Source organism: Mustela lutreola, chromosome 8 (assembly GCF_030435805.1).
Source record: "Mustela lutreola isolate mMusLut2 chromosome 8, mMusLut2.pri, whole genome shotgun sequence".
NCBI classification, from domain to species: Eukaryota; Metazoa; Chordata; class Mammalia; order Carnivora; family Mustelidae; genus Mustela; species Mustela lutreola.
Window position 1 is genome coordinate 6,284,894 of NC_081297.1, and position 26,933 is coordinate 6,311,826.

The 26,933-nt window shown below is 53.7% G+C and overlaps 1 protein-coding gene across 10 annotated transcripts in view; it reads left to right on the forward strand.

Annotated features, from left to right (window-relative positions):
* PFKFB3 (6-phosphofructo-2-kinase/fructose-2,6-biphosphatase 3) overlaps positions 1-26,933 on the forward strand; it is a 73,619-nt gene that overhangs the window by 30,471 nt on the left and 16,215 nt on the right. For 6 of the 10 annotated variants that reach the window (XM_059183752.1, XM_059183755.1, XM_059183753.1 and 3 more), the window contains exons 2-5: positions 24,825-24,950; positions 25,851-25,947; positions 26,290-26,356; positions 26,584-26,658. In XM_059183752.1, the coding sequence (XP_059039735.1) occupies positions 24,825-24,950; positions 25,851-25,947; positions 26,290-26,356; positions 26,584-26,658 (365 nt within the window). Of the gene's footprint in view, positions 1-17,983; positions 18,438-23,850; positions 23,889-24,824; positions 24,951-25,850; positions 25,948-26,289; positions 26,357-26,583; positions 26,659-26,933 lie in introns of those variants that run through there. The other 4 variants (XM_059183756.1, XM_059183758.1, XM_059183760.1 and 1 more) reach the window with 3 other exon arrangements.

Here is a 26,933-nt window from a genome sequence, read left to right on the forward strand (position 1 = left end):
TCAACTTCCAATGCGGGGCTCTTGAGTTCTCTTACACCACTGTCCTCTCACCAAAAAAGGGGGGATCCGAAGAAGAAACCCTCATTTATACTTGTTAACTGCTTCCGTGGTTAGTTGAGGGGATAAACTCTCGGGCAGCCCCCTCCTCTGGGATGACGTGGGGGCTCCCGGCGGCCCCTCCTGCCTGAGGTTTCCTTGCGGACCTTCCTCTTTTCTTGCTCCTTTCACCGGATGTGTATCTGCATTCCTAAAAAAAAGTTGCGTTTCTGGAGGCCAGTAGGGCCCAGATCTCATGTGGACTGGAATCTCTTATGTGACCTGGCTTAAGACTTTTACCTGCCTCAGCCTGCATTTCCTTATCTGAAAAATACCGACACTTACTTACCAGTGAGTTGTTGGGAAAATATTTGCAAAATTTGAGCACAGAGTCTGGCCAGCATCAGTGCTCAGGAGGTGGTAGCTGTTTTAATGATGATTGCTCTTAGGCTGTAAAGTACTTGCTATAATATTACCATATTAGAGTTATTATAAAATATATGGGAAGGCACATATGCAAAACAAGACTGAGAATTGCATCTAATTCAGCCACCTGGATGTAGCATTTCTGATGTGTAGAAACACCCAGTACATTTAAGAAAATTGACGTTCCACTAGCATTACTTTTATGTGTAATCATCATGTTTTGCGATTTGGAGTGCACCTTATATATGGTACATTAGAGTTTTCAAAGAATTCGGTCACGTTGACAATGCCGCCCTCTGTGTCCTGTACAATCCGTGTGTGCCAGCTTCTGTCTCCTTGCTTCTTACTCCCCGGTGAGGAGTTTCTGAAGATTCAGTTAGCGGTGTCGTTGGATAGGGTCCTCGTGCTTTCAACTTGACTTACGCACACCAAGGACACCCTTGTAGACAGGGCTGTGCCTCTCCATCTCCTGAGCTGTCTCATTTGGAGTGAGGGCGGTTTTCCGCGCACATCTTTGCCAGTCCAGCCTCATGCCTCTGCCTTCTTTGGGGGTGTCTTCCAACTCTTGGGGGGTGATCTGGGGCGTCACTGAGCCACTCCACGAAGGGAGAACCCTTTCAGAAGGCAGACTGTGATCCCTTCAGGAGAGACCAGTCCCTTGAAGCAGACGTAAACCGGGAGAGGCCATTCCCATGCCCACCTGTGGCTAGTGCCCAGCACCCACCTCGTGCGGGGCCTTGGTGGGGGCCTGACATGCTGTTCCTTCAGCTTCCTCCTTCTGTGCATGGCCTGGATGAAAGTTGGAAGTCAAGCCTTGTGAGAGGGGTGTATGCTCCACACCATTTAGCAATCATAGGATCTAACCGGAATGGGGGCATATTCTTTTCTGAACGCAAGTTTACTAAGGGTGGAGAGAACAGACCCTAAAAACTGTCCATTGACGGGGTGAGGAGGGCGTTGGAGGAAGACCAGGGCCTCCAAGGTGTCTCTTCTAATCTTGTTTGTCTCTATCTGCTGTGGCTGGACCAGTACTTTGTCTAAGTCCCAGCTGAGCGACTCTGAGGGGTTTAAACCTCACCTGTTCACGGTGCTGTGGTCTTGCTGACTCTCCTGCAAGAGCAGGAGCCTTGGCCAAATTTTCAGTGGTGGCGAAGTGGCCAAAAGCAAAAGTTTTGGGTGCTGTTTTTTGTGATATAGAATAGGGAAATGATTTTAAGTAGAACTCTTCTCAATTACATTGTTAACATTGTAATTATGAAGTTTGTATTAGTAAAATTTTGATAATATTCTCGACATATTAATTAGTTAAGAATGCTTTTGGCTAAAACTAACAGAAGACCTGACCAACAGTAGCCTAAAGCAGAGAGATGTCATTTATTGTATACCATAAAGCACTGGTCATAGTCTCTTAGACCATGCACAAAAGTAAACTCAAAATGGATGAAAGACCTAAATGTGAGACAGGAATCCATCAAAGTCCTAGAGGAGAACACAGGCAGCAACCTCTGTGACCTCGGCCACAGCAACTTCTTGCTAGACACGTCTCTTGAGGCAAGGGAAACAGGCAAAAATGAACTATTGGGACATTATCAAGAAAAAGTCTTCTGCGCAGCAGAGGAAGCAGTCGGCGAAACTAAATGGCAACCTGTGGAATGGGAGAAGATATTTGAAAATGTCTTATCAGTTAAAGGGCTAGTATCCAAAGTCTGTAAAGAACTTATCAAATTCAACACCCAAAACCCAAAAAATCCAGTCAAGAAATGAGCAGAGGACATGAACAGAGACTTCTCCAAAGAAGACCTACAAATGGCCAACAGACACATGAAAAAATGTTCAACGTCACTCGGCATCAGGGAGATTCAAATCAAAACCACAATGAGACACCACCTCACACCAGTCATAGTGGCCAAAATTAACAAGTCAGGAAACTACAGATGCTGGCGAGGATGCGGAGAAAGGGGAACCCTCCTACACTGTTGGTGAGAATGCAAGCTGGTGCAGCCGCTCTGGAAAACAGTGTGGAGATTCCTCAAAAAGTTAAAACTAGAGTTACCCTAGGGCCCAGTAATTGCACTACTGGGTATTTACCCAAAGGATACAAACATAGTGATTCAAAAGGGCACATGAACCCCAATATCTATAGCAGCAGTGTCCACAATAGCCAAACTGTGGAAAGAGCTGAGATGTCCATCGACAGATGAATAGATACAGATATGGTATATATTTACAATGGAATATATCACTCAGCCATCAAAAACCCGAAATCTTGCCATTTGCAGTGACATGGTTGGAACCAGTGGGTATTACACTAAATGAAGTAAGTCGGAGAAAGACAATTGTCATACGATTCCACTCGTGGAATTTAAGAAACAAAACAGGAACATAGGGGAAGGGAAGGAAAAATGAGAGGAAAACAGGGAGACAATAAGAGTCTCTCTCTTTTTTTTTTTTTTTTAAAGATTTTATCTATTTATTTGACAGATCACAGGCAGAGCAGCAGGCAGAGACAGAGGGGGAAGCAGGCTCCCCACCGAGCAGAGAGCCGGTCGTAGGGCTTGATCCCAGGACCCCGAGACCATGACCTGAGCCAAAAGGCAGAGGCTTAACCCCCTGAGCCACACAGGCTCCCCGATAAGAGATTCTTAATCCTAGCAAACAAACTGAGGGTTGCTGGGGGGGCGGTGGGGTCACCGGGGGACAGGCACGAAGGAGGACGCGGGACGCGACGAGCACGGGGTGTTCCGTGCAACTGACGAATCACTGAATTCTCCCTCTGAAACTCATCCTGCAGTATATATTAATTAAATTGAATTTATTTATTTATTTATTTATTTATTATTTTTTTTAAAGATTTTTTATTTTTATTTATTTGACAGAGAGAGATCACAAGTAGGCAGAGAGGCAGGCAGAGAGAGAGAGGAGGAAGCAGGCTCCCTGCTGAGCAGAGAGCCCAATGCGGGGCTCGATCCCAGGACCCCGAGATCATGACCTGAGCCGAAGGCAGTGGCTTAACCCACTGAGCCACCCAGGCGCCCTAATTAAATTGAATTTAAATAAAAAATTGAGAAATACATTTTGGTTCAATGCATTATCCAAATTAAAGAGAAAAAAAAGAAAGATTATACACTACTTCTGTCACCCACAAAGTAAATTCCAGGTGGATAAGCCTTTGGTGGGATCTGCTGTGTGTGGGGGCTACTTAAAAATAATGTTTTTGGTCTTGATTTAGCTCTGTTTTTAGAGCGCTTTCCACTGAGAGAAGGAAGTGTCAGGCGCACAGAGAAGGGCAGGCAAGGAAGCCCGTCGGATGTGGCAATCCCGGCGCTGCGGGCATCACACCATGCAAGCAGGCCTTGCGACACAGCGCCCGTTCCCCGCTTTCCCCACTTCAGGCTCCCCTCCGCGCCCCCGAGACGCACTTGGCCGACTCAGCAGAAGGCGGTCTGCTGGCCAGTGCCTGTTCGCCCCGGAGTCCGGGCGTGCGGACCTCCACTGTTGGGGCCTGGGCTCCTCCCCTCATTTTGTGCGTGTGCTGGGGGCATGTCATGGGGGTGCGGAGGACACCCGGGGATGGAGGCCAGATCCCAGGGCAGTCAGGCTCAGAGGAAGTGCTTTCAGCCGTGTCTGTCATCCCCCTGGGGGTGGGCCGGGGCAGTTCAAAACTTATCATCTTCCTGCATTTGTGGAGTAGTTCACAGTCTTCAGGAGAGCGTTTGCATCCCTATCTGATCCAGCCCTCCTAAGCACATTCCCTAGAGCAGTTACAGAGGCCATTTCCATTCCCTGATGGGAACCCCCCAGGGAATGGAAATGGGGGGCTCAACCACCCTTGATCTCACGGACCTATACTGAGCACCTCCCACGTGCCCAACACGGAGGCTCTGCTGTCCCCAGGATGAACAGCTGTCCCCATTTTGAACGGCTTAGAGTCTGGTAATTATTATCAAGTTTCTTTCTTTTTTTTTTTCTTTTAAAGATTTTATTTATTTATTTGTCAGAGAGAGAGAAAGAGCAAGCACGCGCACAAGCAGGCAGAGTGGCAGGCAGAGGCAGAGAGAGAAGCAGGCTCCCCGCTGAGCAAGGAGCCTGATGTGGGACTCGATCCTCAGACCCTGGGATCATGACCGGAGTCGAGGGCAGCGACTTAACCAACTGAGCCACTCAGGGGTACCTCTTACCAAGTTTCTATTTCTGCGTCGTCGAGAACAATTAGGATCCTTGGAGAGTGCAAGAGATCTGAGAGGCCATCTTGACAGCTCATTTGTGGTGTAGGGAACTGATCCAGAAGCCCTGTGGCCTGGTGTAGGGGGGTGGGCAGCGGGGTCCAAGCCCCTTGCTCCCAGCTGAGGCCCTTTTCTCCCCTTCCCCTACTCCCACTGGCTAAGCTTTGGAGACCAGACAGATCTGGTTCACAGTAGCTGAGAATCAAAGCCTAGATCATCCATAGGTTCCCGAGAATTGCTTTTTTGTCCTGGGCATTTTGAGGGCCTGGTTCATTTTGGTATTTGTCATACCTCTAATGGCATCACTCCATTAACTTCTCCCTGGAAGCGATGCTTTTAACATCACGAGACACATTCACGCTTTTAGTCGGCTTTGCCGTGTGTGCTGTGTGAAGACCCTATTTACACTGTTTTCAAGCCCGGGAGTGAGCTGCTTAGCCTGGAGATTGTATGTTTTTGTGGGAACATGACAGCTGTTCACAAATGTTGGAGGCCAAGCCTCTCTTGCTGCAGTGGGCACAGGCTTGTTGTGTCCCCAGCACGGAGTGAGAACCCGTCGGGGAGACTTCCAGGAAGAGGCATTTGGCTCGGTGTAAGGAAGTCTGGCCAGTAGCACTGTCTAAAAAGGGATCAAGCTGCCTGAAGCCACAAGTTTGAGCCGAGGCTTCCCAGGAGGGCTGTCAGAGAGGGGTTCCTAGATTTGGGGGGAAATCGCCTGAGGGACATGTGGGGTTTGGATGTAGCAAGGTGAGTTGGTTCGCCGCTGGGAAACCCGTCCCTGTTGCTGCTCGTCATGCAGAGGCTGTTCCAGCCGCAGAAGACACCCCGTGAGCTGTCACCCAGGTGACGGCCGGGGGAGCACTTTGGAGCCTGACCCTGCTTTGCTCTCCCTGCCTTAGCCATTCAGCCATGTCTAACCTGCAGGCCTGAAAAATATTATCTACCCGGGCAGCTAGAAACTGGGGCTGTCCTGTGAAGGAAGATGGGGTGCCTGACAGATAATTTTATGTCAGCCCGACTGTACCAAGGGATGCCCAGATCGCTGGTAAGACGTTTTTTCAGTGCGTGGCCGTGATGATGTTCCTGGAAGAGATGACATTTGATCTGAGGGGCGGCGTAAAGCAGACGACTCGCCCCACTGCACTAGGGGATCACCCTGTCCATTGAGGTCCTGAATGGAACAGGAAGGTGGAGGAGGGGTGAGTGTGCTCTGTCTGCTTGAGTGAAGACACCAACTCCTCCTGGCTTTGCACAGCGGTGTGCCTGGTTCTTAGGGTTTTGGACTCAGACTGAATTACACTGGCTTTCCTGGTGCTCCAACGTGCAGGTGACATGTCATGGGACTTCTCGGCCTCCAGAACCATGTGAGCCAATTACTAGAACATCTCTTCTCATGCATGCATAGTTTCAACTTTAAACATAAAAATAACCAGGGGCGCCAGGGTGGCTCTGTGGGTTAAGCAGCAGACTCTCGGTTTGGGCTTAGGTCATGATCTTAGGGTCGTGAGACTGAGCCCCGCAGTGGGCTCTGTGCTCAGGGTGGAGTCTGCTTGCGATTCTCCGTCTCCCTCTGCCTCTCCCCCGCGTATGTGTTTGCGCTCTCTCTCTTTCCTAAATAAATAAATCAAATCTTAAAAAAGAAAGCCAGTTCGTTTACCAGCACAGTGAGCTTATTTGGGAACAGCAGTTTGGGACATGCACACTGTGGTACATCACAGGCAAACCTGGAGAACTAGGCAAGGGAACATTCTTTCATGGAGCAGAGGGGGGAGTTGGAAGGGATGGTTTTGTCAAAAAAGCCAAATCCCGGGGTGGGGGGCGGGGAACGGGGAGTTTGAAGTAGAGCGGCTTCTCGTTGGCTGGGCTGTTGCCGGGCAGGGAGAGAAAGCTTCCTCAGTCCTCTGGGGATGGGAAAGGCCGCCTCTCCCTGCCCGGGAATGCGGAGGCAGCGGAGGCAGCGGAGTCCGCGGCCGGGCCGGAACGTGCTCACGAGCTCCCCCTTCCCGGCTTCCCGACTGCACTGAAAACGGTCCCTTCCTTCTCCCGCTCCATCACTCCCTCCTCTGTCTCTCTCTCTCTCTCTCTCCTTCCTTCAGGAGCCCGAACACAGGAACTAACGAAACCTCGCACGCATGTGATGGATCCCCCGGCATGGGAAGGAATGGACAAGGAGGGGGCGGCCGGGGAAACCGCCCATTTTCTGACATGGTGGTCCTCGGCCCACCACCGCTCACGCTCTCGCTGCCCTGGGCCTCTGGTGAGGAGCTCTGGGCCGACCATGGCTTCTCCAGCTCTCTCCGGCCTCTGGGGGTTGGTTGTCCTTCCCCTTCCTAGCAGCCTCTCCTTGGTCTAGTTAACTACCCTGGTAGGACTTTAACAGGCTTCATAGCTTCCTTTCTCGGGTAGCTTTCTGTCTCTCATCTACTGCCCTTTCCTCCCCCCTTTTTATTGAATTAAAGTCACATAATATAAAACCATTTAAAGTTGATCTTCATTTTATGTAAATGCAGTTCATTAACATATACTGTGTTACCAGTTTCACAGGCAGAGGTCAGTGACGCGTCAGTTGCACGCAGCACCCAGTGCCCACCCCACCCCCCAGTCACCCCAGCCCACACCCACCTCCCCTCCTGCAGCCCTCAGTTGGTTCCTAGGATTAAGAGTCTCGTAGGGTGTGTTTCCCTCTCTGATTTCACGCTATAAAGCCAACCATGTGAAAGTGCACAACCGGGTAGCATTTACACATCCACAGCGTTGAGCAACCCTCACCTCTGTCTGGCTTCAGAATGTTGTCATCACTCCAGAAGGAAGCCCCCTCCCCAAGAAGCCGGCAGTCCCCCTTCACCCCTTACCCCAGGCCTTGGCTGTCCCAAATCTGCCTTCTCTCTCTACGGATTTACCAATCCTAGAGATTTTATGCCAGCGGAATCCTATGATACATGATTTTTTGTGTCTGGTTCCTTTCCCTTAGCAGAATCGTACTCGTCGGCTCTTGCTGCCATAATAAACAATCATGGGGGCTTGAACAACAGAAGTTTATTTTCTCACGGTTCTGGAGGCTGGAAGTCCAAGATGAGGTTTGGTTTTTCCCGAGGCCTCTCTTTGGCCTGTAGGTGACTGGCCGTGTCCCCGTATGGTCTTTCCTCTGTGTGCACACGTGCCTGAGTCTCTTTGTATGTCCACACTTCCTCTTCTCGCAGAGAAATTCGTCAAGCTGGGTGGGGGTCCATCCTCACCCCTTTTACCTTAATGCTTCCTTTGAAGACAGCGTCTCCAAATACAGAGGCATTCTGAGGTGCTAGGGGTTAGAGTTCAACATAGGGGTTTTGGGAGGACACAGCGCTGGTCCGTCATGGGGGTGTCGGGATTCTTTCGTGTTTCAGCATGCTTTGGTACTTCTGCCTTTTCGTGGCTGAAGAGTGTTCCATTGTCTGGATGGACCAGGTTTTGTTTATCCATCCATCTCTTGGTGGACACTTGGGCTTTTGGCTATTGTGAATGCTGCTGCTATGCCCACTGTCTCTTTACCCAAAGAGGTCCCCGGCTTTGGGGGACGGATGGGAGAAGAGGTAATATTGTCCCAGACGCTGGTGGCAGGTGGCTGAGTGCACATTCAGTGTCCAGCCTTCCGTATCAGGGCAGTGCTGGTGCCACCGTCCCCCTGAAGCTGGCACACGGGTGTCTGGAGACAGGCTGTGTTGTTGTGATCTTGCTGTGGACAGTGGCCACCTGTCGGGCTGTTTACATCTTTCGCCAGCTTAATCACTGTCCAGCTGGTCACGCACCATCCTTGGCAGCTCTGATCCACGATGATAGATGACTGATATCTGAGTAATAGTTTTCTTCCTGATGGAGAAAGAGCCTGAACTGCCAAGAACAATAATGTCAGGGGTTGTCCAGCTTATCCTCCTCGAACAGACCTATGTTCAAGGTATCCAGCGATGCGCTCCGAAAATCTTCCACCTTCTGAAAGCCACATGGTCTTTTTCTTAGCAAGGCGAGTTTTCTCCTGTTTCCTCTTCACCTGTGATTGGGGAGAGAGTGTCGTGAGGGTCACAGAAGACCCTTACACAGGAGACATCTGGGGTTAGTAGTAGCCATGGTTTGTCTCTACCCAGAGATATTACCTCAGTTAATCTGGATCTTCACAGACTTCTGGATGTTTTCTTCAATCTCTCTTTGTTTTGTAACTGTTGGCTATAAAATGTTGTCATTGGGAAACTACTGTGGCAAAAACAGAGCCTCAAGCGTTCCTGGGCATATCTCCATGCTGACAATGAAGAGAAGCAAGATGGCGCCAGTAGAGAGAAACGTGGCTGGTCCCTCAGCCATGCCCTCCCGGTGGCTGGCTCTGTGTGGGTCTGGTCCTCAGATTTTTCTCTTTAGAACTGGATTTTAGGGGCGCCTGGGTGGCTCAGTGGGTTAAGCCTCTGCTTTCGGCTCAGGTCATGATCTCAGGGTCCTGGGATCGAGCCCCAGCCCCGCATCAGGCTCTGCTTAGCAGGGAGCCTGCTTCCCCCTCTCTCTCTCTGCCTGCCTCTCTGCCTATTTGTGATCTCTCTCTCTCTTTGTCAAATGAATAAAAACAACAAAAAATCTTTAAAAAAAGGATTAGACTTGGGTTTTAGCAGTGGATCCACAGATAGGTTTTGGGAGGCTGAGTTGCAAACCAAACTGGTAAGAGAATGCCGTGTCAATGAGGTTGCCCAACCTGATACATTTCCAGCTGTGGGTTGGAAAGGTGCTCACCCGGGAGTTCCTGTGGCAGAAGACAAAGGGTAATTCTGTGAGGGGAGGTAAGTGGTGGCTGTCTCTGTGAGAGAAGGTGAGTGGTGACTAGAAGGCTGCCGTGCATGGCGGCACAGAGACAGGAGAAAGACCTATGTTCTGCATTGGCTATTCTCGAAGAGCTAAGGCAGCCTGATACGTTGGTTTCTCAATGAATTGTCCATTAATTTATTCTCACTGCAGCTGACAACTTTTCTCGTGAGGTGAGGGCCCCTTCCTCCTTCATATAGCTCAGATACGGGTTCCAACATCCAGCTTTCTCTCTCCCACACTCTCCCTCTTGTTTTCAAGCCTTCGAGAGAAATTTTGCAGACTAAAGCTTTTCTGGTTCGCCCTCCTCTTTCAGTTTCACAAGGAAGGACATTATTTGGGGGAGGTGTGGAGGAGGAATCGAGAGCCAAGTTGTTGGAAACACATCTCCATGCAGGGGCCTGTTTCTTGAGCTGTCATTCACTCCCTCCTTCTTATAAATCCAAATCAGAGGTTCTGGACCTTGTGATTATTTCAGGGTCCCAAGATCATTGCCTGCATGCTCTAACCTGTTCTTAACACAGCAACCAGAGGCCAGTCTTTAAACAAGTTCTCCTTCGGTCAACCCTGAGAGCCTACCATGGGTGTGCCTCTGTTTCAGACACTCGGGATGGCTACACCAGCGAGCATGAAAGTGTTCATGATTATGGTCTCCCTGTCCTAACGGGTCATCCGTTGCATTGCTCAGTCTTCGCATTGCCCTCTGGGGGCTTCCCAGCTTTCTCAGAAGAGGAACCAGCCTTCTGGATGGATCTAGAAGGTGCTACTTGACGGGGTGCCTTCTGCCTCCCTGTGCCACCCACCCTGGCTGTATCCCCAGTCAGGATCCCCCTCTGGACCCTTTGTTCCTATTTCCCTCTTTGGATGGCTCTTACTCCAGATGTCTGGAAGGGAGCGTGAAGATGGCTAACACACGGAGTGTAGACGAACTTAACTTAATGTAAAAGCCGTTAACTAAAAATATATTCCTGGTGCTAGTTTCACCTGTTTGTTCTGACTACTAGAAAATCTCCAGCTAAGATCGTAGCTCCCACGGGATGGCACAGAGATGTCAGGCTGTTGACAACCTGGGCGAAGCAGCCATTCTGTAAAAATGTATTATTGACAGTAGAAACTTGAGATTTATCTAATGATTTGAGTGATGTTGGAGGTGTAGGAGTATTTCTTCTTTCCTTCTTTCCTTTTACTAATAAATTAGGACATGCTAAGACCTTTGGGAGGTACCCAAGAAGCCCAAGGCTTCCTTCACTTCTTTTTTCTTTTTTAATGTTGATGTAGTTTCCTTTCACAAAACCGTTCTTTCTTTTTAAAAATTTTAATTAAATTAACCTATATTATTAGTTTCAGAGGTAGAGTTTAGTGACTCATCGGTGCCCATTCCATCACGGGCCCTCAGTGTCCATCACCCAGTGACCCCATCCCACCTAACTTCTAGGAACCTTATTTATTTCCTAGAGTTAAGAGTCTCTTATGGTTTATCTCCCTCTCTGTTTTCCTCTCATTTTATTTTTCCCTGCCTTCCCCTATGAACCTCTGTTTTGTTTATTAAATTCCATGAATGAGTGAAATCATATGCTAAATGTCTTCCCCTGACTGATTTATTTCACCTAACATAACACCCTCTGGTTCTCTCCAAGTCATTACAAATAGCAAGATTTCTTTTTTGTTGTTGTTGTTGATGTCTGACTAATATTCGGTTGTATATATTTACCATATCTTTATCCATCATTTGTCGATGGACATGTGGGCTCTTCCCATATTTCAGCTCTTGTGGACGTGGTGTCTATAAACATTGGGGAACACTGGGGTATTTGCTCTCCTGTGGTAGTGACCACAAGCCTTTCTTACATGTAAAGTGGAGGCTGTCCAGGTGTGCCCGCTGGAACAAAAAGATGCGTGAATCTCTGCCGTGCTGGCTTTGTTTTCATATGTCAAGTGGCACCTTCCACTGTAGGGTCTTATGAAAGTTTTTAGGTCTGAATCCCCACAGTAGTTTCTGAAGATGATTCTTCCATATCACAGCCAAATGTTAAGTGATTTTGGGACTGTTGTCAAAACCACTTGGATTCAAGATTTTGTCGTTGGCATTGTTATTGGGAAGGAAATTGCACATCCCACTTGGAAGGTTTCAATCCCTTTGAAACGGGAGAGGCTTGAAAGACTACGGGGCTTGTTGAAGATCTTTTTTTTTTTTTTTTTTAATCCTTGGCTCATTAGCTATGTGATTACAGGCAAGGAATTGAATATTTCTGAGCCTCAGTTTGGTTAACTATAAGGAACAGAGGGAGGAGTGAGTGAGTGTGTGTGTGTGTGTGTGTGTGTGCGCGTGCGTGTGTGCGTGTGGGTGCACGCGTGCAGGGGGGACACTATGACATTCCAGAGCGACTTGGTAATTCTGGCAAGGACCAGATCTTACTTGCCCTTATCCTCGCTGGTGCATGGCTCTGGGTGATGACTTGTTGAATGTACGAAGAAATGAGAGACGCTGACTTTGTTTCGTGTGTCCTCTCAGAGTTGGAGAAAAACTAAAGAACTATGAGATGAACATGAAATTGCCTGACCTGCCCCCATTATGTGCGGACCTTTCCTCCCGTCCCCAAGGGACCTCCCCACAGCCTGCATTTACCTACCACCTCTCTCTTTGTTCCCTTCTTATTCTCAGGCATGGACATTGACCCCACCGTTCTTAAGTTATGAACTCTTGGCGCGGGAGCTTTTTCTTTGTAATACTCAGCGTCAGGCTGGGCACCCAGTACGGTGATGACTGACCGCTGTGTGCCCACTCACTTCTCTCCCGCGGTGGGACCCAGGGTCATGGAGATGCCGGCGCAGTTTGCTCCCTGCAGCAGCTGACACGCAGTCACTGCTGTGAGTATCTAATAAACGCCAGACCCCGGAGGATGGGCAGTGGGCTTCTCCTTGTGCTCCTTTCCCCTCAGGGAAAGACAGGATCAGCAAGGACCTTTGGAGCCCTCAACTGAACTCTGCGTGACGGTCTTTCTCTTACTTTAGGCATGCACAACGGCGACAAGCTACAAACCCACTGATCATTCGCCCAAAGATCTATGCAAAGCCCAGAAGGAGAATCATTTCCCCCGATATTAAAACACAATTTGAGCTTGATTCCCATTTTCTGCAGGTACAGGATTCATGCAGCATCCGTGTGTGTGTGTCATTTGCAAGAAGCAAAGATGGTAGGAACATGTGCAAATCTCCACAGAGTTCCTGATGCCTCTCGGCCAGTTCCCTTCTCCCTCAGTGCCTCCCCCACATCGACACAATCTGTGTCTTCTTTGTTGTTGTTTTTTGCAGAATTTGAGGAAACTGAACTCTCACTGATTTTAAATATTTTGTTTTCTTAACACTTTTTATGTTGAAATACAAGAAGTTGTAACATAGTTCACAGCGTCCTGTGAACCTTTCACCCAGCTTCCTCTACTGATGAAATTTTACGGGACTATCAGATATCGAAACCAGGAAATTAACATGGGTTTGATCCCATGAACTAGACTGTAGGATATCTGGTTTTTAGAAAGCACAAATATTTTGAAGCCACAAAATAACACTTTTAAAACACAAATAATTTATGTCGTGATATTGGATGAGAAGGTGGACGAGGAATTTAAGATACTCTGAGAGCAGCAGCTGGGCTCGAGACTGGATAAGAAACACCAATGGGTAGTTTTAAGAGCCTGGTCTCCAGCTCAGGGGCATGCCCTAAGGAAAGGAAAGGTCTGGAGAAAGGAAAGTGGAGAAACATAGCCTGGGCGGAGGGAGATAGAAACCTGCTGTAGGGTTCAGTGGGACTTGGGGTGCCCACTTTGCATCTGTTCACATGGAGCCCGGCTGTGGCCACGGAGGAATGTTGTCCCAGCCCCATCACGAGACATGTAAGCCCCCTTGTTTGGAGACAAGTGTATGGCACTGGCAGGAACATAGCCATTTAAAAAAAAAAATATTTATTTATTTGAGAGAGAGAGAGAGCGTGAGAGAGAGGATGAGCATGAGAAGGGGGAGGGTCAGAGGGAAAAGCAGGCTCCCTGCCGAGCAGGGAGCCCGATGTGATGTGGGACTCCATCCCGGGACTCCAGGATCATGACCTGAGCCGAAGGCAGTCGCTTAACCTACTGAGCCACCCAGGTGTCCCGAAACATAGCAATTTTTAAAATAGACTCTATTTTTTGGAGCAGTTTTAGGTTCGCAGCAAAGTTGAGAGGAACGTGTAGCGCTGTCGTATGTCCCTGTCCCCACACGTGTGCAGCCGCCCACATTGTCCACACCACTCACCAGCGTGGAGCATTCTGACTAAGGATGACGTGCGCAGATGTGTCACCATCTCCTGAAGTCCCCAGTTTACCTCGGGGCTCACTCCTGGCGTTAGGCATTCTAGGGGTTTGGATAAATGACGCGTATCCAGCGTTACGGTAGCCCCCAGAGTGGTTTCACAGCCCTGCACAACCGTGTTTCTCCTCTTAACCGTTTCTTCCCCCGACCCTTGGAGACCACTGATCATTTTACTCTCTCCATAGCTGTGCCTGGTCCGGGATGTCACAGATTTGGAATCGTAAGTGGGGAGCCTTTTCGGATTAGCTTCTTTCACTCCATAACACACACACACAGGTCTCCATGTCTTTTCATGGCTTGACGGCTCATTTCTTTGTAGTGCTGAATGATAATCCCATGGTCTGGATGGACCCCTGTTTATTCAGCCATTCACCTCCCAGAGCACATCTTGGCTGCTTCCACTTTTTGGTGATTATGAACGGAGCTGCCCTAAACCTCCCTGTGCAGGTTTTGAGTTGTTTTTTCAACCCACCGAGGTGGCATCGTGTGGACATCTGTGTCCGTGTTCCCATTCATGTACGACTGACAAACATTAAAAAAAAAAATCACCCTGTCTCTTGTTTTTGGATGGATGGTGAGGTAAGGGTTTATTTCAGTCTTTTGTTTGGTGTCTCACTTCACTCTCTCAGACATGGGATTGTTAAAGGAGCAAGTGACGACACCTCGTGTCTAATTAACAACTTCTGATGGCTCCCAGCCTGTCGCAGCTTGTGCTCGCATTCTCTCGCAGGGGAGCAGGTCGGTATGGCCTGGTTTGCAGTCTGGCTCGCTGGCCTAAGATCTTGGAAGTGGGGTTTGCCTTTTGCTGTTGTGTAGCCCCACTGGGGAGCAGGGGTGAAGGTTAGATGACGTTGGCCAGCAGTCATTTCCACCATCATTTTCTGAGTCTCCGCCGCGCTAGAGAATTCTCTGTAGGCACCTGCACCAGACATTATTGCGCAAGAAGGTCTTTGTTCTTTTCCGTCCAATGGCTCAGCTGTTCTGGGTGACAAGGTCTGCAGCACAGAACGGTCTTCCCTTCACCAGACTCCACTCAGCACCCTGGGCTGAAACTGCGCCCATCACGAGTCCCCCCGGGGAACTGTCAGAGGTCTGTGTCGGGTCTGGGAACAGAGTTAATAACAGCAGTCTTGCCCTTTGACCTAGTTCTTTAACCTCTCTCATCTCTAAACTTCCCCTTCCTCAATGAGCACAAAGGGCTGACTCACTGGAAGGTTCCACATAGCCCTACTTGTGCCCCGACTGTGGAATCTCCCCCAGTACTTGGAGCTGTCCTGTGAAATATTGTTGTATTACAGAAAATTGTACGTCCTCTGCAGCCTTTTCTGAAGGACTGCATGTTTAATCACCAGGTGGGTGCCGGGGAGATGGTGGAGGATGGAGCCATTAGCAGAGCTGGGGAAGGAGTTAGGAGGATGTCCAAATGCGTAAACTCTGAACTAGTACATTCCTGGAGGTCGGTTGCAGTGGGTTGTTTATAAACAGTTTTGCAACGAGGCAGTTTTATCCTCACAGGGACACTATCCTAATGTACTTGAGGGCTGCAAATGCCACACCCATTCTAGCTGTCCCCTTGCTTTATTTTCAAGAGTGAAGTCCTCCTTGAACGCCACCTTGTCTCACATTGTCTGCACTTAGACATCAGAATCTGGGGGCGGGGGGCAGTAAGTGAACTTCTGTTCGCCTGTTCCATTATCAAGTGCAGGTGGTGAGGAGGAAGAATTTTGTTTTTGCTCTGCAGCCATGGACACACGAGTGCAAGGCACTGTTGACACACAGGCAGGGCCAGAGAGGGGTCCGGTGGCATGTGCCAGTGCTTACCCAGGAACTTCCACTGCCTGGTGCCCTCAGAACTGGACCCTGCCAGACACATTATCTGGGTCAGGACATTAAAGGCGTGCCTCTGCTAGCAAGGACCCCACTCTCCCTGGGCTGACCCCACAGCTGTTCGCAAGCGTGGAGCTTGGAAGAGTGCCACCTCGTCCCCATGCCCTGCCTGTGTGTGCAAAACATCCGATGGGGTAGTAGCAGGCACACCGATTCTTCCGGAGGGAGACGAGTGTGCAAGCATGGAGGGGTGCGGCTGCAGGGGGCTTCCTCCTAAACCCCGGGAACCCCAGCCAGCAACTTTCCCCAGGGCTCCGGTGCTGGCTTGCTGCTGTTTTTCTCTTTGGAGCAGCCCACTCTTGTTTCCGGAGCGGAGTGGGCCTCTCCCTGGGGCGTTATAGGGTGTCATCTCTGGCATTTGCTCCCGCTGCAGAAAAACAAGTCCAGTGCAGTGCACTCGGGTTTCTGAACAGCTGCCCGAGCGCCGAAACCAGACAGTCAGCAAAGCTGTCAGGGAGAGCGGGACTCTGGGGAGGGCCCTCGCGGGGGGTGGGAGGGGTGCGTGCCCCAGCGCGGCGGGGCGCGGGGGGTTCGGGGTGGGGTCGGGGGTACCCACGCTGCGGGCTTCCTTGGGGCGCTCGTGGCCCCTGGGCCGGCTGGGGGTGCGGAGAGGGGGTGGGGAAGGCCCTGGCTGGGCGGGGGTGCCCCGAGTGGGGGTCCGGGACACCCGCCGGGTCGGCGACGCTAGGCACTCCCGGCCCCTGGGCGGGCTGGGGTGCGGGGAAGGGAGGGAGGACCCGGGAGGGAGGCCCAGGAGGGGCGGGGCGGGAGCAGCTGCGCCGGCCGCCAGGGAGCGGGCGCGGCCGGCGGAGCCATGCGGGACGTGAGAGACGTGTGGCAGGCTCTGCTCTGCGCAGACTGTTCTGCGGCGTGTGGGTTTCAGCGAGCGCCGCCTTCTTCCTTCCAATCACAGCGCAGTCTCAGGGGGAGGTATGCACCTCTGCAAGGCAGGGCCCCGCTTCTATGCTGATGCGCGGCGTGCAGCAGCCACACGCATGGAAGACCACCGTGCCGGCGGCAGTCCCCGCTAAAAGCCCCCCGGATCCTCACAGAGTGGGCACTTGCCTGACCACGCGACTGTCCCGTGTCCCTAGCTGATGCAGGACCCCGAGGACCGTGGAGGAAGGAAACACATACACCCCCCACCTCCCAAAATGTCGAGGAAGAGATGTGAGCTGTGCTGGATAAATGTCATGAATTTTAGGGGTCTGCCCAATGAAGGTGCCACCTCCCAGTAGTCTTCCCAAGGCTTACAGTCAGGTAATGAATTGCAGGTCAGAAGAGGCTCTAGTTTTCCCTACTCTTCTGCTCAGAGGGATTAAGGTATATTGAAAATATTGTAAATGGTGATCACAAAGACCAAGACGACTCGGTCCATTAAAGTCCGGTCTCCGGGGCTTTCCTGTCCCCTTCTGGTGCCCAGCTCCTTGGGTCTCTCAGCATCGAGGTGGGGGCGGGGGAGGCAGGGAGACGACCAGGTTCTAGGTCTCAGGGCTGGGTATTGGGGGAGCAGTGTTCCAAACAACTCAAGGTTTCCAAGGGACTTAGGAAAGTGGGTGCGGCGAGGAAGAAGGACCAGGGAAGCCCCCTCCCGGCGGGTGGCAGGAGTCGTGGTGGGTGAGACTCAGGTATTATCAGGGAGCAGCTTCGGCAAGGGATGACCCAGAGACCTATGTCACACAGGCGCTCTTGTCATCCCCGTTCTGGCTTCCTCTCTAAGGTAGCAGAGACCCCCCACTCCCGAATCCCCCAAACTCTGTCCAACCTGTAGCTCTAAGCCCGGGTCTTCAACTTGACGGTGCCTAACGCAGATCGCGTGTTAAGAATGTGGAGTTTTTTTTGGGGGGGGGTCTCACTCCCAGAGAGGCCGAGTCAGCAGGATGCATTTTAACCAGCATCCAAGGTGATTTGGCTGCGGGGGTCCACGCACCACACTGGACGGCTCCGCTTCTTGTTTCCCAGCGCCGCTGAGGTCATTATTCTGGGAAGCTGGGCCAGTCATCTTCAGGGGAGGGAGGACGAAGCTCAGCGAGTGGGACTTTTCAGCCAGAGCTGAGTTGAGGGTGTCCTCACCGGGATGGCAGCAGCAGGGCGCGCTGCTGCGGCTGAGCTGCAGGGGGCGGCAGCAGGCCGGCTCCGGCCCACCCCCCACGTGGAAGAGGGCTGGATCCCGAAGAATGCGTCCCCGCCCCGAGGCTGACGTGCGCGCAGCTGCCGGTCGCGACTCTTAAAAGCCCGGGCGCGGCGCGCGGCAGCCTAGCAGAGCTGGAGAGGCGGCGAGCCGGAGGGGAGGGCCTCGCTCGAGCCGGCACCCGGGGACCGCGGCTGTCACGGCGCTCCGAGCATCCCGGTGGCTTCCCGAGTAGACGCGCCCGGCCGTGCGGCAGCTGCGGGCACAGCCCTCACCCCCTGCCCTGTCGCCGCGCCCGTGGAGCCCCACGCCCCGGGCGGGCGTTCGTGATTTAGCACAAAGCACGTTTCCAAAAAGCGCACGGGAGAGCTTCCGCGCCGCGCTCCCGCGCACGCACCCCCCCTTCCCCTTTGTTTCGGGGGTCGACAGGCTGCTCTCCTCCCCAAGTCTGAACTGTTCGCGGGGGGCGGAGGGCCGCCGAGTCTAGGCTGTGAAGATGCCCTTGGAGCTGACTCAGAGCCGAGTGCAGAAGATCTGGATCCCCGTCGACCACCGCCCCTCGCTGCCCAGATGTGAGTGCAGATTCGCGCGGGGGGCCGGGCTGCAGGGGAGCGGCGCGCCGCGTGGAGAGCCCGGCCATTGTGTGGCGGGCGCTGGCGGGGCGCTGTAGTACCGACTGCGCTCCTCCGGCGCGCTCGTGCCGGGCCGGGCGCCGCCCTCCTCGGCTGTCCCCGCCGGCCGGGGCCGGGCGCTTCCCGCTCCTCCCCGCGGGGCGGGGACGGCGCGGGCTGGGGCGCGGGCGCTGCGCCTCCCCCGGCTGGCGTCGGGGGCGCTGTGGCCGGGCCCGCCGCTCAGCGGTGCACCGCTCGGCCTGCGCCGGGAGCGCGGGGGCCCTCGGAAACTCCGAGCGCGCCCCGGCCTCAGCTCCGGAGCGCGGGGGGCGGGCGCACAGAACCAGGCGGGGAGCCTTTGCTGCGGGGACGCTTGGCCAGGGACGCCCCCACCCCCACCCCGGGCGGTCCCCCAGCCCGGCCGACTGCTGCCGCGGGGGTCTTTCCCCCCACCCTTTCCCTGCCTTCGCTACCTCCGCTGCACTCCGCCTTCCTCCCTCCCTCCTCGACACCTCTCTCCCGCTTTCCATCGGTCTGTCCCTTCTCTGTATTTCCATCTCCTGTTTCTCTCTTCTGCGTATCTTTATTCCCCACTTCTCTTTCTATTTCTGTCTGCTCCCGCTCTGTCTCCTCGCTTTCTCCTTTTTCTTCAGTGTATTTTCTTTCTCTTTTTCCTCGGTCCCTCTCCCGGCTTCCCCGTCCAGTTCCTGCTGGGGGTGGGGGGGGGCGAGAAGAGGGCTGCTGGGAACCGAGCCTGTGCTCCTGGGTTTGGGAGGATCCCTGGATCAGAGACCGCACATTCGGCAGCATTTTGCACGTGCGCGAGCGCACATGCACACAGGCACACAATCCACCGTGCTGTGCTTGGAATTTGCTGGCGGTTCCCCCTCCTGCCCTGTCATTGTGGCGCATGCTTTGGAAAGGTTTACCTTTTACCGTGGGCTCTGTCCCTAAGCTGCGGAGAGAGGCACCTATTAGAAGGGCGGTCCCAGGGATTCCAAGGCAACACCTGCTGTGGAGGGTGCATAGGGTCAGTCCGGTGCTGGGTGTTCTGCTTCAGACAGGGTCAGGTTTCCTGAAAGGGAAACATGGGATCCTGTGGGCAGATCCTCAGAGTGCTTCTAGGCAGTGACGGCTCCTGAGTGCCAGCCGCCTGCTGGCCTCTACTGCTGCCACGTTGCCCAGGGGATGGTCACTGAGACCATGGTGAAATCTTGCCACCTCAGGTTTTGCCCAGGTCTGAATCACCAACACCCCCTCCCGCCCCAGACAGGAGGCGGGGAGAGCTGGCTCTGGGGTGCTTCTAGGTCATCCTGGTGATGGGGACCTGGCATGGTGCTCCCGACACTGGGGGCTGCTTCTCCACCAGCTTATCCCCTCTGCTGGACCTGGGCCACAGAAGCCTTAAGAACTGGTTTCTTTGTGAGGTAGCCAAGGGCGGGGGCTTCGCAGGTCTGTTTCTGGCACCCAGCCCTTTCAGATAAACTCTCAACTAGCTTTCTATGCTGGGGCTGACCACAGGATTCCCCAATCGATAGTGGGGAATACGGCGCCCTAAATAGGGAGGGAGAGGTGACCATGGCGAGACGCAGAAAAAACCCCACCCTTTTGGACGTTTGAATAAAACCAGTATTTCTGGAGCCCTTTGTAAACTGCAATTGGCCAGACAAATACAGGTGGGTTCTCTATGTACACACGTGTTTGTAGGTAAGTGTGTACATATGTGAACACATTCAGTCGTTCCCCGAGGTTTGGGGGGGGTGTGAAGTTCCGAGATTGGCTAGGGTTCTCTCAGTTGTGAGAATCGGGGAGACAAGTGTGCAACTATGCTTGCTTCCTCCGGAGTCCAGAGAAACATCCATTAGATGCTACCAGTCTGCACGTCTCACACGCAGATGAGAGATTTGCCTAAAATCCCTGTGAGAACCATTAGAGCCTGGTTTGTGCCTGGGGTGGGGAGAGGGGTGTGGGGGCTAAAGCTCGTGGATTAAGTCTCTTGTCCCCGCCCCCTCCTGGAATCCCTGTGTGTGGTTCTGGGGTGTAGTCTCAGACACAGTCTTCCTTATAAAATCTCTGAAGCCTGGGTATTTATTATATGACCTTATTTCATATCGTATCATCGGGGTGTCTTTCTGGGTCGATAAAAATCACATTTGTCTCTCAGCAGAATGGGGAAAAGGGGGTATTTGCTTTCAGAGCATCTTTCCTGCTTCCCTTCGCTCCCCCATCACCTTCCTCCCCTTCTGTAATGGTATTTGAAAACTTGGGTGGGTTTTCTTCTAAACCTGTTAACCGTCTTTCTAAGGGGTGTCCTCCTTGAGGGTCGGTGGCAAACTCCTCAGTAGAAAGATGGCATGGTGAACATTACTGTTCGTGTACAGAGAACAGACAACAGAAAGAAAGTTCCAGATGGGCTCGTTTGACGATGTTTCTGTGTCTAAAGCACGTCCGTTGGGTGTCTCGTTGCTGCACCCGTGTGGTGATAAGTCCTTCTGACCGAGCCTGCAGTTTCCTTCCATTGCAAGCCGTGCCAGGACTTACTGACCAGGAAGCACCTGACCAGGAAGTAAGCGACAGGCGGGCAAGGGCGAGCAGTGCGTTTAGGACCTTGTAGTTCACCTTGTCCTACTCCCAAGAACCTTTATGAGGCATCCCTCCATTTCATGGGCAAGGAGACTAAGACACGGAGAGCCCTAGGAGCTTGGCCAAGGTCCGAGGCAGGGCTGGGGCCCTGCCTCGAACACTGTTCATTTGACTCCGTGCTCTGTTCTCTCAGCCACTCTACAGCTTGCCTCCCAAGGTTGTCCTATGATTCACTAAAATGCCCAGTGCCGCCCCATTCCTGGCAGAGGCTGTGTCAGATTAGGAGGGCCGTTCGGTGGCCGAGGCTTAGTTAGGCGCGAGTTACAGCGTGCATGCAAAGTAATGGATGCTTTGGTATCCAGCAGTGGGACAGAAGAGCTTTCTGGGCCTGCCTTCTCTTACCCCAGGGCCAAGCGCATGAAACCCTCCCAGCGAGCCCTTCTCAGGTGGCGGGCTCACAGCAGGTGTTCGCGAACAGTGTTCGCTTTGCTCCTGCAAACCTTCCTGTAGACACAGGGTCGGGGGGGACTCCCAGCGGGACCGCCTGGAAATAGACCCCGGCCGCACCCACAGCTTGCCCGCCGTCTGAAACACCCCTTCCATTCGTTTTCCTGGAGCTTTGCACCGAAGCCCGATGACCTGCTTGCAGAAAAGAGCACCAGTGACTCGGCATCTCTGGTGGTTGGCATTTTGGTGGGGTGCCTTTGGGTGGAAGGAGGTAGGGGAGCAACAGCCAAGTGTCTTCCACCGGTTTCTTTTCTGAGTGTGGGCTGTGGGTGTCGGTGTGGTGGGTGAGGACAGCTGTTGAGTGCCTGCTGGTGTCCGTGCGTTACACGCTCTCCGAGAGGTGAGTCACTTAATCTGGGGAGCAGGGCCAGAACCCGAGCCCTCGGATGCAGCCTCGGTGCAGGGTCAGGGGGTTTCTCCTGGCCCATCTAGCTGACCATTTTTAGGACTGACCCCGCAGGTCACCTCATAGGCTGGTGCTCACTCACTGCCCCCGGCAGCTGGCCCCCGGGTTGTCATTTGCTTTGCTGTATCTACTGGCTAGTGTGCGTTACGGGCCGGGACAGCGGTGTGACTGGCCGTGGACAGTCAGCCCTCAGGGCAGGTGCTCCTCAGGGACGCAGACTCTGGCTGCCCAGTCCAGACTCATCCCCTGGCCACGTCCAGCCCCAGCGCCAGTGCTCCTCTCTCTAAAATGACTCTGCATCTATGTGCTCGTACTCTGTCTCTTCCCCACCCCGGACCAGGTGCTCGTCCACACAGGGACTGTGGCCACATAATGCTTGGCGCTCGCGGGGCACCCGGCATGTGTGTCCGTTGGGTGAATGAGTGAATGCAGTGACAGGAGTAGAGCATGAGCTCCCGGAACTTGGGGGCTTTCTGCGAGCTCTTGCTCACGTGTCAGCCTTAACCCTGGATGAGGCTTTTAGGCCAGGCTCCATCCCCCTCCCCCCATAAACCACAGTCAGGGGGTTTACAGTCTGTGAACCCAGCCGTCTTTTACCCTTTAACGCAGTGAACATATGTGTATCCCCTTAAACATGCTTATGTGGACATCCGAATACATCGGAGTATAAAAACGCTGGGGGGGCGTGGTCGCAAAGAAGTTACAGTGTTACACATGTGCATAAGATGAAATGAAACACATAGGAACTTTTGGGAAAACTCCGTGTTAATGCTGTTGGGGGAGAGGAGGAGAGAGCAGAGCGTCAGGGAGTGTGGTAGGAGAGGTAGAGGGAGGCATTCTCCTTCCGTGGGTTAATAAAGGTCTGCAGGGAAGAAGAAACCGAGGGCCTGGGGGGAACTGAGGCAGGGGCAGGCGACGATAGCATGAAGGCATTTAAGATCACCTGTGGGATTAAAAAAAGAGCAGGGAGGGAAGAGAGTAAGACTCACAGGTTTAGTCGAAAGGTTTCCTTGCTCTGAGACCCTGGAGTGCCAGGAGGGAGGCATGGCTACGGCCCATCTCGCAGTTTTGCTGAATCTTGTACGAGAAGCCAAAGGAATAGGGGGGATGGCTTCTGCTTTGCCGAGTAAAAGAGAGATGACTTACTTGCGTTTGAGATTTAACTTGAATCCTTGGCTTAAGATCTTTACTCTGCCATGTCCGTATGGCTTTTTTCCTCCTAAAGGATGGACTGCCAGGGATTTGTGCCTCTGACGACTTGATAGTAGAACTAATCCCCTATTTGATAAATCAGTCCGCCTCTGTCTCCACTTACTTGGCATGAGTCCATCTCGAGTATGAGTATCCTGTGCACGTGCACAGCTGGGGGTGGCGAGAGGGAGGGAGGGGGAGAGTGTGCGTCCGCTGGTCCCCGCCTGTCCCGATACTCTTGGGAGCAGTGGCATGGTGGAGACATCGGATACGAGAGAGGAGAGCCGGGGTGGGCTTGGGTGAAGGATTAGTAGATCGAATGTTGTTTTCGGGCCTAAGGGAGCCGACTTTTCTCGTGAGTCACCTGCAGCTGTCACAGCGCAAACAGCAGGGTCTGTCTTGTGTCCCTCCTGGTTTTCGGGAAGGCCATCACCTTTCTCTTCTTGCTCCTTGGACTCCAGAAAGCCCACGGGCGCTCCCTTGCTCCATTTGTGTGCTCATCCTGGCCTGTTGTCTGCAGCCCCTGGGAGCTGGGGAATCCCAGTCAAGGGTGTTTGTGGCTCCGGAACGTCTCCTGGCTTCTGATGGCCTTTCTTCCTCGTCACTCTGCATGGAGAAGGTCGCCGATGGTCTACCCCATGAAAGCAGTAGCCCCCTCCGTGCTTTCTTTCCTTCCTCCTTGCCCACAGCCCACGGGTCCAGGGAGCAGCTCCTAGAAGGACATGGTGGCTGTTGGCACTTGTGATCTCAGCTTGGTCATAGGCTGAGCATGGGACCGTGCTGGGGCGTCCAGATTGAGGGTGTGTGTGCCCTCCTTCAAGCCTGTGACTGTTGGTGGCCTGGTGGCTCTCCTTCCTTCGCCATCTGGCACTTGCCTGCTTAGAAAGAGACAAGGCCCCTGTCTCAACCTGACTTCTGCCTAGATTTATGGTTTCGTCTCAGGAGCTTTGCCTGCATCCATGTGGCCATGTCCGGGAAGCAATGGCACGTAGCTGACCGGGAGAGCTAGCCTGACTGTGGCAGCCAGCAAGCCCGGGCAGGGTTGCTGGGCTGGGTGGGGGTGCGCAGGTGGCCGGTCTCCTGCTCCCAGCAGGTGTGGCCGCTGGCACTCTGTCATCAGGATACTGGAGTCCCCTTAGAGTCTCAAGGGAAGACACCCCCCAAGGAAATACTACCCCTTAAATGTCCAGAACAGGGTTCTTTGGGTTCCTTTCTTAAAACCCAGGGGAAACCTCTCTCCCTGGTGTTTTATCTCGTATTGAAACACCTCTGCTACTGTTAACCTCACCCTCATTGGTGTTGGTGGGGGGGGGGGGTTCCTTCCTTATGTTCCCCCACAAAGTGCTTTCTGCTGTGGGGTTCATAACGGGGTTCCTGGCTGGGTTTAGGGCCCTCAGGGATCGGGCTGGTATCTGGGGTTGGGACAGCCCTTGCCACCCATGACCTGAAAGCAAGATGGAGACATGTAACTGGGTGGGTGTGGGGGGTCCTGTGGTCAACAGGGGACGGTCTCAGCCCCGCTAGACTGTCAGACACCCAGGGCTTTGAGGCGGGAATGAAATCACAGTTTCTGCAGAATTTGCCAGTTCGCTGTGGGGCGCGGGATTCTGTTCACCTGCGTGCACTGCTCCGCAGCTCACCCCCTTCTGTGCTCCCCACAGCCTGTGGGCCGAAGCTGACCAACTCCCCCACCGTGATCGTCATGGTGGGCCTCCCAGCCCGCGGGAAGACCTACATCTCCAAGAAGCTGACTCGCTACCTCAACTGGATCGGCGTGCCCACGAAAGGTGAGGCCACGGGCCCGGGCCGTGGTCACGTTGATTTCTGCCGTCTTGCTCACCGACCCCTGACACCGGGAAAAAGTGGCTACTGGGACCTTGCAGGGCCACTGTGGGGCTGTCCCCAGTGGTTGTGAGAGTCCCTTTCTGGCTGTGTCACTCGCCACGCTGTATCCGTTCCCTGACTTTGTGTTGGGATGTTCCTCCCCGATGCTCTCTCGTACCCCCCTGCCCTGCCAGTTGCCCAGCTCGGCTCTCCCCTCCTTCGGGAAGCCTTCTCTGGCCACAGAGTCTGTGGGGATCCGTGCCTCTCAAGTTCCAATAGCACTTCGTTGTGACAGTCTTCCGTGACTGTCGTGGCCTCTATGCCTTGTGCTCTAGGCTGTTGGTTACCTTTTTTTGACTGGTCTTTCCAACAACACGGCAAGGGTCATGGGGTTGGCCGAACTCATTCTGGCATCTGCTATCCCCCACAGTGCCCAGTGCCATGTGTCCTCAGTGAGTGCCCGCCGGTGCTCTGTGCTTCTGCCGGGCATGGGTGCTGGGTTAGCAGGAGAATCGCCGACCTGGACCCTGCAGGCAGCGTGAGACCCCATGCTCTGCTGGGGACCGGGCGCAGAAATCCTTGCCCTGTCGCCCCTTTGCACGGTCTCGTGAAGCTGGACCGCCCCAGGGCGGTGGGAGACCAGCTCTGGGAAGGCGGGCCACCCTGAGCAGCCCTGGGTCTGGGGAGGCTGGGCTGCCTTCCCGACTCTCGGCCCTGCCAGTCGGGGTCTGCTGTCCGGTGTCCCTGTCCTAGTGCCGTCGTGCTCAGGTTGGCGTTGGTGTGTCGGCGTGGTTGCCCCGATTGTGTGTGTGGCTCCCTCATCCCTGGGGCTCAGCGGAGGGTCCTTGTGTCTGCCTCTGCAGTGTTCAACGTTGGCGAGTACCGCCGGGAGGCCGTGAAGCAGTACAGCTCCTACAGCTTCTTCCGTCCTGACAACGAGGAAGCCATGAAAGTGCGCAAGTAAGGCCTGGTGGCCGCGGGGGCCGGGACATGGGTCTGCGCTGCTCCCCGAGGGCAGGCTCAGCAAGAAAGAAGGGACGCAGGTGGGGGAGGAGGGATGGGCCTCGGCCTCTGTGGGCCTCCGGCTTGCTCTGCTCCCGGGGGTCCGGTTCAGCGGGCGGCGGACAGAGATCAGCGGCCGTGTGGCCCTGAGAGCGGGGCTGTGGGGCCGTGGCTGGCAGCTCAGTGACAGAGTGGCTGGTCGCTCTGTTCCTTACGATGATGGGGGGCCGCTTGGGCCTCCCCCGTGGGCCGGGCTGGTCTGAGGCAGGTGCTCTCTCTCTCTCTCTCTCTGTGCTGCAGGCAGTGCGCGCTCGCTGCCTTGAGGGACGTCAAAAGTTACCTGACCAAGGAGGGGGGCCAGATTGCGGTGAGTCCGGGGAATTGCCAGCTCGGTCTCTTGCGCCGTAGCCGGATGGTGCCCTGGAGGGAGGGAGGTGTAGACACAGGCCAGAGCAGTGCCCAGAGCCACTGCAGGGACCCCTCCAGCAGGGACAGGGGCCCTCAGCATGAGAGTTTGGGAAGCGGGTGGCTGGAGTGGCACAGGGACCCAGGAAGGTAGTGAACTGGGTGCAGACTCTTGTTTCTCCCCATCAGGTTTTCGATGCCACCAATACTACCAGAGAGAGGAGACACATGATCCTTCATTTTGCCAAAGAAAATGATTTCAAGGTGAGCCAGACTCCTTGCCTTGCTCCGGAGTACGTAGGAGCAGGGAGAGCACGCGCCTCGGGGACGGGCTGATTCCTGTGTCCGGGGCCCCTGGTTCTTTACTCCCACTGCCCTTGCCCTGCTGCCTGCAGGTTGGCTCTCACTGGGGGGCTCTGAGGGGTTCCTCTGGGAAGCGGGGAGCGTGACGGACTCGGGGTTGAGCAAGTGGTTCCTTTTATGTGTCTGGGTGTTGATAAGTGGGGTCCTTCCTCCTTGGATGTGAGGACATCCGAGTG